At 48.7% G+C, this 11270-nt stretch overlaps 1 protein-coding gene across 1 annotated transcript; it reads right to left on the reverse strand.

The window, feature by feature from the left end:
• Window positions 1–2067: 2067 nt before the first annotated feature.
• GPR25 (G protein-coupled receptor 25) lies at window positions 2068–3275 on the reverse strand. The gene has a single exon (XM_025366370.1). The coding sequence runs from the start codon at window positions 3198–3200 to the stop codon at window positions 2115–2117; it is 1086 nt and encodes a 361-aa protein (XP_025222155.1). The 5' UTR covers window positions 3201–3275; the 3' UTR covers window positions 2068–2114.
• Window positions 3276–11270: the final 7995 nt, after the last annotated feature.

An 11270-nucleotide genomic window follows, 5' to 3' on the forward strand; every position in this document is an offset into this window, starting at 1 on the left:
AAAGCTCTTGATAAAGATTGACAATTGCTTTCTAAAGGAATCTACTCCCACCAGCCACATATGCGGGAATGCTCGTTTAACCAGTTCCTTGCTGAATCTGAGCCTCATCTTCCCCAGTGGGAGATGGGAGCTCACTGATCCTCTTTCATTTTTGTCTGTATTGAAGGGAACATTTCCAAAGGACACATGGTAGATCAATTCCGTGATCTACTCAAACAAAGGGCGAAACTGTCTCTCCCGCACAGAGTTCCACAGCAGGGGGAATGTTGAGTTTCAATAGCTACTGCAAGAGGGGAGCCAAAAACCCACCAGGGCATGGAGAAGCCTTCTTTCTTCCCGTCTGTTTTCAGGGAACTCAGCTAGTCAGTAAGTCAGAAGCAGCAACCTGGCAGGGGTGGAGGTGGGGACTCAGTCCCAATAGCCTGGAAAAGTGCCTCCTCTATTCTGAGATCTTGTTACACACAAACCCAGATCAGAGTCAGCTTCCCTGCCCTGAAAATCCTGGGGTCTCAGCCCCATGAAAAAATAATTTCTTGCCTCAGAGAGCAATAGTGAGGATAAGAAGTGCCAAGACTTAACCGAGCTCTCAAACACCAAAGTGCCTGAAATGTGTCCTGCTGGCAGAGGTGACCTCACAGGCTGCAAGGCTTGCCTCTCTTGGAGTATATGGGAGGAACATGCAGAAATGCACTTTTTGGCAGGCTGATCTAGGAGACCCGATGTTCAATCTGCTCTAATCCAGCAGCTCCAAATGCTGAAGAGAATACAGGGGTATTTGATGGGGGGATGGGATGGATAGCCTGCGACAGAATGCCAGGCTTCAGACCCAACCTAGCACTGAGGTGCTTATCCGCGTGCACACCCACCCTTTCCCCCAGAGCTTGCAACATCCAGACTGGCCTGTGGGGATCTGTCTAGGATGTACACCGACTGAAATGTCTTTAGGCCAAATCCTCTTAAATCAAAAGTATAAACAGTGAATTTCCAAACCCTACAGAAACCTCAAAGGAGAAATGACAGAGTCAGAAAATGGCTAATCCCCACAGTTCATACTGGAAGGTCTGAAAAAAGATAGAAAAAAAAAAAAAAAAAGGCCTGGTATATATTTGAAAATCCAAAATGACACATCTTCTCTCAGAAGTGACACCCGGCTGGCAGATGCCCTTATATAAATATATTTTCTTTCTGTAGCTTTCAAAATGTGAAATGTCCTTAAAAATAATAAGAATAAATGGTTTGCTTCCTCCTATGGGATTACTGCACCTGCAGAGTGCAGCCAGCATTCATGCTCCCAGACACCACCCCAAATCCTCATCATCCTGAGATCAACCTCAACTACTGTGTTGAGTTTTGTCTCACCCAGTGTGCGACCCGCCTCCTGATACGCATTTCACTCCCACTGCGCAAGCAAAGACGATTGTGAAGACAGGGCTAGCAGGAGTGTCTGTTTATTGAGAAAGATGAATTCACAGAGAAGATTTTGAGGTTCCTGGCTGAGTGGTGGAGACCTTAAGAAACGCCTGGTGAGCGATTTCAGGACCTTCTGTTGAGAGGGAAAGACCAGAACAACTTCCAGGTGAGTCCTACCGCTTCGTAGGGGGAGAAGTGTCACCAGATTCAACACCAGGGTTTTGTGAGTGAGAAGGGCAGAGGGCCTGACTTGGAGAAGGTATTTCTCTGAAAGCAAAAGCTATTGTGGGAGACGGGAGAAAGCACAGCCAGAAACCAGAATGGCATTTGGGGGTCTGGGTTCGATTTCTGGTCAGTGCTCTTCCCAATGAGGCAGAGAAGGAAATCCCCTTCCCTTCTGTCTTCTTGGTGAATCTGCGGGTCTCCGAGTTGCTGTCTGCTCCATCTCATAGCACTTATCTTGTACCCTGCAGGCTGACAGGGAACAGCTAGTCTCAGGAGCCTGGTTTAGGGGAGTTCAATTGCTCTGAGGTTCCGGGGAAGTTGATGGAGGAGACCCTGGGAGTCCAGGCAGCGCGCGAGGCAATGCCATGCCAGCCGGAGCAGCTTGCTGCCGCCAGAACAGGCGCATCTGGGTCCCCTCCCGGGACTTCTCCCCTCCTCTCGGTGCTCCGCTGTCGCCCACCTCCAGCGGCCCGGGGCAGCTACCAGGGGGCCGAGGCAGTGTTAGCGGCCTGGGCCCGGCAACGGAACACGGAACTGTCGTCCCTGGAGAGCGAGGAGGCCGAGCTGATCCTTCGCGCCAGGCGGCCGGTGCGCCCGCAGGCCGCGTCCAGCGCCCGGGCTCGGAATGAGCGGTCCAGCAGGAGGTAGATGAGCGGGTTGGCGCAGCTGTTGACGAAGGCCAGGCAGGTGGCGATGGTGAGGCCCCAGCGCAGCGCCAGCAGCAGGGGGCACGGCAGCGGCAGCGCCCCCAGACGCGCCAGGTGGAAGACGGCCCGCAGGGCGCTGAAGGGCAGCCAGGAGCCCACGAACGTGCTCTCGATGGCGAAGATGATGCGCAGCGAGTTCCTCCGGACCCGACCCACGTGCGGCGGCCGGCGCAGGCGGCGCGAGATGCGGCAGTAGCAGAAGAGGGTGACGACCAGGGGCAACACGAAGGTCAGCAGCAGCAGCAGCAAGCTGAGGCCCTGGAAGGTGTGGGAGGGCTCCTCCCCGCACTGGCTGCCGTGGCCCCCAGGCAGGGGTTGCAGCCCCCGGTAGACCAGGGAGGGCAGGCCAGCCAGCAGCGCCACGGCCCAGACGCCGCAGCACGAGGCCAGCGCGCAGCGCGGGGTGCGCAAGGGCCGCGCCTCGAGCAGCTTCACCACGGCCAGGTAGCGGTCCATGCTCATGCCAGCCAGCAGCAGTGCGCCCGCGCAGCGCGTGCCCGCCAGAGCGAAGCTGCTGAGCTTGCAGAGGCCCTCGCCGAACGGCCAGCGGCCGCCTAGCGCCGCCGCCGCGGCCCACAGCGGCAGTGTGAGCACTAAGCCCAGGTCAGCGGCCGCCAAGTGCAGCACGAAGGTGTCCACTAGCCGCCGTGGGCCGCGCCGCCCGGCCAGCAGCCACACCACGAAGGCGTTGCCCAGCAGGCCCATGGCGAAGGCCGCCAGGTAGAGTGCAGGGATGTAGACGTAGCCGTAGGGCAGGTCCCCGGCCGGACACAGCTCCAGCTCCTCCAGGCCGTCCAACCCCGAGTAGTCCCAGGCCCCTGACCCCGGGCTGGGACTCCAGGGCTCTGTGGGGTCCATGGCCTGGCCACGAGGCCTGCGCTGGGTGCAGCCCTGGGCTCAGGCGGCAGCAGCTCTGAGCAGGAGGGGGTTTGCTCTTCATGCCCGTGTCGTGCACCTCCCTTCCTGCCACCCCAGCTCGAGCAAATGGGTGGGCAGGAAAGACAAGAGGGAGGAGGGGATGGGGTGGGAGGGGCAGGCTCCTGTGGGAGAGATGGTGGCCTCCGATTTGGGGCTGACCCGAGGGGTAAGGGCTGGGATAGGCAAAAGGGGCTTCACAACTAAGTCTTGGGAGGAAAAGTCCTCAGGGCTGGGAGACCTACCCCACCTCCCAGTAGGAGCGTGGCCCATTCCTCTATTAGTTGCTCAGTTTCTTTGTTCGTGAAATCGGGATACTTGCCCCACTGTCTCAGGGTCGTGTTGCAAGAGGTGGTGGGTGCCAGAGAGCCCTAATCTCTTCTCAGCCTCCACCTCACCCCTTCCCACCTGCACCCACCGGCTGCTGTTTTCTCTGTTTTAGAGGGGAGAAGACAGGGGATTTTATGAGTATGGGGCCTAAGGCACGCCCCACCCCAAATCCACCTGTTCCCTAGGAAAGAGTCCACTGCTGGGACACAGCAGATCTGGGTGGGTCGGGGAGCCCGCCCTGGGCACTCAAACCGTTGTTAGCATCCTGAAATGTGGGGCTTGTGTCTTCACCCTGTGAGTGGCTTCTCTGACCCAAACAGGTCCTCATGAAGCGGAGTGGAAGGGTTTTAAGGCATCTAGGATGGGGTGTAGTCAGATCATCCTGCTGGACAGGGGCCAAGCCTGGGATTCACATCTGCCTCTTCCCTGTCTTCTCCCAGCCTAAAAAAGCTATCTATTAAGCCAGACGCAGATGTAAGCTCAGTTCAAAAGATGACACCTAATGAAACACCAGATTAGTTGTTCTAAATTATGAGTCAGGAGCTTGGAGGCAGCAAGATCCTTTGTGAAATGAGAAACTGAGAGTAAGGGGAGGATTCCTAAAGAAGAGGGGGAATGAAGTCTGACCCTGAGTGGGCGGTGGGCCCTCAGGAGGAGAGGATGGGGGAGGGAATGCTTGCTCTTCCTCCTGAAGGAGGCATGCAGCCAATTACATCTGAATTCTTCTTAGCAGATATCCCTTCCACAAGATATTGTGGTGGAACTGATGTCACAGTGCCCTCTGAGTCTGTCCCCAGTGTCCCCAGGAATGAGTGGCTGATGTGCCGGGCAACCTGGTGTGGAAAATTTGAGGTGGATTATCAATTTTGTTCGATTCAGACTTGTTAACAATGAACTCCTCCATGAAGCAGGCACTGTTTCAGGCACTGCGAGAGATGCCATTCTTGGCCTTAGCAGTTTATTGCATAGGCAGGAGAGATGGTTACATAAGCAGAATGTGCAATGGCCGACATGCCGGGAGTCCAAATTGTAGTAAATGTTAAAAGCCAAGCCCTCTTAGGGTTTAGTGGAGGGGGAGTGATTATTTTTGATGGGAAAGCTAAATCAGAAAAGGCCTTCTAGGAGATGACACTTGAGATCAGTCCCAGGAATGAGCTGAAAGTCAAATAAGAGCAGCAGAAAAGAGAAGAAAGGGTCAGACTCGGAGGAGGGAGTGAAGGGAACAAGTATACTGAAATGAGTAGGAATGTGGGCTTTTCAGGGGACAAGCAGTCTCCCAGAGCCTAGGGTAGGAAGGTGGGGACAGGAGATGAAGCAGGATGAATCATGAAGGGATTTGGATTTCAATCTATAGGTCATGGGGAGTCAGGAGGCATTAATCTGTGTTTTGAAAAGATCACTGGCAGAACTGTGGAGAAGGGAGAGACTCAAGCCAGGGAGACCCCACAGTAGGTTGTAATTATTTGTGTCTGAAATAGATCATAGCAGTGGGAACAGAAAGGAGAGGATGTATTCAGGAGGTAATTGTAGCATCATAGGTCTCACAAAGAAGAGTCAAAGATAAGCCTGGGGTTTCTCCGCTTAGGGACCATATGGACACTGTCCCCTTAACTGCCAAGAACAGGGAGGCGCATGTGCGTATGTGTTCAGTTTGATGTTGGTTTGAGGTAGAGTCATGAAATAATTTATCATCTAAATCAGGATGTTTCTGAGAGTGAAAGGGGCACTATGAGAATTAACCTGGGCCATAAACCAGGACTATTTTGGGCAAACTGGGACATAAGGTCACCCTCACTTGGGGTCCCTCTGGCACACGGAGATCCCCAGGAAGGATTTGGAAAATGGTCTTAGAGGCCGGGCGCAGTGGCTCACATCTGTAATCCCAGCAATTTGGGAGGCCGAGGCGGGTAGATCACTTGAGGTCAGGAGATCGAGACCAGCCTGGCCATCATGGTGAAACCCCGTCTCTACTAAAACTACAAAAATTAGCCAGGCATGGTGGCACACACCAGTCCCAGCTACTCAGGAGGCTGAGGTGGGAGAATCGCTTGAACCTGGGAGGCAGAGGTTGCAGTGAGCTGAGATCCAAGCCACTGCACTCCCACCTGGGTGAAAGAGTGAGTCTCCATCTCAAAAGAAAATGGTCCTAGAGCTCACAGAGAGTTGGGTATGCAGTGTTCAGGCTGCACCTGTCGAGAATTTTTCCCACACCAATTACAAGATGCACAGGGAAGAGAAGAGGCTAGGGAATGAATGGTCTGGACCTTCCCTTCACAGGCATTTCGGCCTCTGGGCTTGGTTTTCCCCTGAAGACCCACCCCAGAGCCTTTTTTCTAATGTCTGAGCATGTGGTTGCTGGTGAGTGGTGCCCACATCCGGGGTGGAGTAGGGGGCTGCAGCCTCCTCCCCTAGAAGGCTAGCAGGGGCAGTGCTTGCCTGCCAGAGCCCAGAGACCATCAGAGACAGACCCGGTGTTGCTGGACTTTACCCCCTTGGGCACACGTCAGTCTGGGGCTCAGAGAGTGTGAGTGATCCTGAAAGCTAGAGATGAACAGCAGAAAAGCCGCCAGGTGAAAACAAAGAATGGGGCAAGCAGACCAAGAGGGGAGTATAGGAAGGGGGTTGAAGGGAAGTAGAAGTAGGTTGTTCATTTAAAAAAACACAGAGCTACTTGCTTCCTGGGCCATCATCTCACACCCAAGGGAAGTCTGTGGCCCACAGCATATGCTGAATTTTCTCTGCTGAGGCCTGGGTGCTGTCCGTGGGCCTTACTGAACTTGTCTGGATGGGAAGAAGCAGTAAAGGTCAGAGCCGGGGACACTGCCTTGGGCCTGGCCTCCCGGGGTGCCCAGCCCGGTTTCAGTGACCAAGGCCAACTGCACAAGACTGCTCTTTCACCCTTCAGGAGGACTCCCCACAGGATCACACACAAGTCAACTAATAGAAACACACCCTTACAGGCTGTGTACACATCCCACCCCTGGGAGCCTTCTCTGACCTCCATCCCTAATAGGACTTCCTCTCTCTGCACTGCTGGAGCCACCAGGGCGACTGTTACGTGGCTCCGTCTTGCCTTGCCCATGGGATTATGAACTTCTCAGGGCGAGGAGGAGCTTCTCTCTACCCATCAGGGTGATTAGCACAAGCCTGAGAACAGAGGAGATACTTTAAATAAATATCCAATGCTTCAGGCTAAATTGTTTTCGAGAGTAGGTTTCTTTTTGCCCCCCTTACAGGTTATATTTAAGTTCTTGTAACTTATTTTTTCCAATTTTAATTTTTCTGTACAAAGAATCTTAACATTTTAAGTAAATTGTGTTTGCCTTTTTATTTTTAATCATAAAAGCCATCTAATCACATTACAGAATAGAGAAGAAGTCATCTTGGACCTGCTACACAACCAAACTTAGCCAGTGAAGGATATTTTCAAAAGTATTCATTTGTAATCTTATTATTTTTGATTTTCTATTTTTAAATATTCCATTTTAGATATCCTTCACATTTTTTACACAGTTGTTTCAAAGTCATATCTGTAATTGGAGTGTACACAGTATTCTCAATATCATATAAATCCACGAGTCTATGCTGCTTAATTTTCTAAACCCTTAAATATGGATATTTAGGATGTTTCTAATATTTTTAACTGTTATAGAAATTTGTAATGAATAATTGCACTTATGATTTTTTCTTTTATACTGTTTTTATAACATACTCTTGTATTTATGTTATAAATATTATGTATTATTTGTTATGTATTATTTATGTATTATGTAATAATACATAATATAAATTTTATGTATTATTGTATTATGTTATAACATACTCTTGTAAATACATGTAAATATGCATTTATACACATTTATTTTTATATGTATTTATAACTTGCTATGGACTCTGTCATGTAACATATGTATGTTATAAATACAAATTTTGTAGCAAAGGCTATGAAAATTTTTATTGCTTAATACAAATGCTTACAGTGATTAGTAGTTTAGAATGTCACTGGCATTGTATGAGAGTATAAGGTTCAACACAGTCTTCTTAGAGATGTTCATTGTAACATATATTTTCCATTGTAACAGGCAGTGAAGTAAAATGGTACCTCATTTCAATTTGCACTTGTTTATAAGATGGAAAATCTATTTATTTCCTCTTAAGTGAACCATTTTAATCATGTCCTTCACATATTTATTATAATCTACGTATTTCTTATTAATTTGTACAAACTATATATTTAGGATGAATCATGTTTCATTCCACTTGATTCAAATATTTTTCCAAATTCTTTTCTTAGCTATTATTTATTTTAGTTTTACATTTTAATAGTCAAATTTGTTGCTATTAGCAATTTCAGAGTTTAGAATGTTACTTTCTCTTTGACAATGTAAGAAGATTCAGTCTGTCATTAAAAAATAATTTTTGCGGCCGGGCGCGGTGGCTCAAGCCTGTAATCCCAGCACTCTGGGAGGCCGAGGCGGGCGGATCACGAGGTCAAGAGATCGAGACCATCCTGGCTAACCCAGTGAAACCCCGTCTCTACTAAAAAAATACAAAAAAAAAAAAAAACCAGCCGGGCGAGGTGGTGGGCGCCTGTAGTCCCAGCTGCTCGGGAGGCTGAGGCAGGAGAATGGTGTGAACCCAGGAGGCGGAGCTTGCAGTGAGCTGAGATCCGGCCACTGCACTCCAGCCTGGGCAACAGAGCGAGACTCCATCTCAAAAAAAAAAAAATTTTTTTTCGTTAGTATTTTAAAATTTACCTAGTGTTTAATCGATTTTTTCATATATCTATCCAGCTTTCTTAACATTTATTAAATTTAAAATATATATTTTTTAAAACCTTGCTCTGTGTCATGATATTGAATTAGATGCATTTCTTCTTTTTTTTAATTATATGTATTTCTTCTTCTTTTTATTTTTATTTTTTATTCTTTATTTTTTTGCAGACAGGGGCTTGCTCTGTTGCCCAGGCTGCAGTGTAGCCCAGTGCGATCATAGCTCACTGCAGCCTCAAATTCCTCAGCTCAGGCAATCCTCCTGCATCAGCCTCCTGAGAAGCTGGGACTACAGGTACACACCACCATGCCTGGCTAATTTTATTTTTTACTTTTTTTAGAGACACGGTCTCACTATATTGCCCAGGATGGTCTCAAATTCCTGGCTTCAAGTGATCCTTCTACCTTGGCCTCCCGAAGTACTGGGATTACAACTGTGAGTCAGTGCGCCCAGCCAATATCAATTTCTTATATGTCATTTTGTCTGTTTCTGATTAGTGAACACCCAAATCAGATTATTAGTGGTCAGAGTCCAGTTTAAATGTCCACTTTATAACTTGATAGCTATGTGATCTTGTGCTCCAGTTTCCACATCTTAAAATAGGCATGATAATATCTACCTGATAGGGGTGTTGTGAAGACTAAATGAGGCACCCTTTGTGGAAGGTGCTGCCCATGCTGGGTCTGAGCTAATGGGCTCACTCCGTTCCCTGGCTGGCAGCATCGTGAAGAACGGCTTTAGTTTCTGGTTGTCCTGCTGCTAGACTCAGCTGCTGGCGCTGCTTCTCCTACCCTCCAGGTCACAGTGCTTTCTTTCCACATAGTGGGTGGTCAGTAAATGTTTTGGGGATTGGATTGGGATTCTATAAAGACAGACTCCCAAGATTTGATTCTTCAAGATTTGACCACCACAGTGCCTGGTGCCTGGTATCATCCTCATGGTGATTTCTACAAGGTGACAGTCTGGATGCTGCTGAGAAACTGCTGACAGGACTGAAGCACAGAGAGACAGGGGGCCTTTTGCCAAGTCAGTTGCGGTTGATGGAGAGGTTAACAGTAACTTGAGTCCTGAGGGTTAGGAAAATCTTGCAAAGCCACATCTCCTGGTTTTTACAACCTCTCTTGATAAGCATTGAACTGGGAGTGGGGAGTCCTCTATTTTATTCACTATTACTGACTGGCTACCTAGATGAGGTTTCCCATAGACCACATAGCCCTGAGACCGTGTGTGTGTGTGTGTGTGTGTGTGTGTGTGTGTGTGTGTGGTGGCAGGGAGGGTGGTAGGGACAGGGTATTAGAGGACAGAAGACAGCAATAGCTCTTGCCCCTACCCTGCACCCTCAACATCTAAGGAACGGCTGGCACACACCAGATGAGGAGCCCCACCCTGGATGCCAGAGGCCCTGCAGAACGTTTCAGATGTTCATTTACTTCAGAAACTTTCAGGTACTAAATATGGGGTAGCTGGGAAAGGGCACCATCTGAGTTAGACATGAGACTTGGCTTCAGCCCACACTGCTAAGGAGATGACTCAATGTGAAAGCCTTGTGGCCTGCAGCTCTGTGATTGTCCCAGGGCCCCCCATCTACCCCGGATGTCATTGATGCCTCTTAGGGGACATGCGGGAGGGGGTCAGGGAAGGGAGGGGAGGCTGGAGGAGAAGAGTGTAGCTTTCAAGGAAAGTGAGACTCCTTTCTTCCACTGCAGGTTTAAAAGAAAGCTCAAGCGTTCTTTTAAAGGTAAAAATAAAATATCAGAAACTTAAAAGACAAGCAATAGGGACATCCCCAATACAAAAATGGCCCCAGAATTTGTTTGGAAAGGAAGTAACATTTTCTCTTTGTAGCAATTATTCTGCCCACAGGAGCTTCGAACCTATGATTTGCCATTACTTTTCAGTGATTTCACAGAGAGTTAGTGTAAATTTCCACGTATTTGCAACAGGAACTTGGCAGCATTCCCTTGGCATCGGTAGAGGCTCCCTCTACAGTGCTGTGATCCTGCTACTGATCAATGAAACCAATTCTTTTCTTTTTTTTTTTTTTTTTGAGATGGAGTCCTGCTCTGTCACTCAGGCTAGAGTGCAGTGGGTGCAATCTCAGCTCATTGCAGCCTCTACCTCCTGGGTTCGAGTGATTCTCCTGCGTCAGCCTCCTGAGTAGCTGGGACTCCAGGCATGCGCCACCATGCCCAGCTAGCTTTTGTATTTTTAGTATTTTAGAGACAAGGCTTCACCATGCTGGCCAGACCGGTCTTGAACTCCTGACCTCAAGTGATCTGTCTGCCTTGGCCTCCCAAAGTGCTGGGATTATAGGTGTGAGCCACCACGCCCGGGCCAAAACCAATTCTTAGTATCACTTTTGATTCCAGTCGACTTTGTAAACAGCCCCTTCTTACTATGGGGCAAGCACTGTTATTGGGTAATGTAACAGATGCAAAGAATGTGACATGGTGCACCCTTACAGGAACCTTACACATTATTGGAGATTAGCTATAAAGTACAAATAACTTTGATATAAGGCAGATTGTGATATCCTGACTTCTATCAAGATTGAAGCAGGTCAGCTTTTCTGAAGAAAAGGTCTGTGTCTAGGAGTAGCCTGAAAAACAGGATCAATACCTTTAGTGGTTCCAAGCACTGAATAGATTACCACCACCTCAACACCCCACCCCCATCCTCCCTGCAATTCAAAATAAAAACAATGTTGAACTTTTAAGATAAGTCTCAGAAAGTTAGATTTTGCAAGACACTTTGGAGGGTGAAATCAAATTAGGGAAAGATCACTTGAAGGTTCTTGCAGAGTTAGGCATAAGCTTTTGGTGGCTGGACTTGAAGCTGGTGGCAGCAGGGATGAGGAGCAGTTTCAAAGTATAAATATTTGATAGCATTTGGTGGCTGTCTGGGCACGAG

Source organism: Theropithecus gelada, chromosome 1 (genome assembly GCF_003255815.1).
Source record: "Theropithecus gelada isolate Dixy chromosome 1, Tgel_1.0, whole genome shotgun sequence".
NCBI lineage: Eukaryota > Metazoa > Chordata > Mammalia > Primates > Cercopithecidae > Theropithecus > Theropithecus gelada.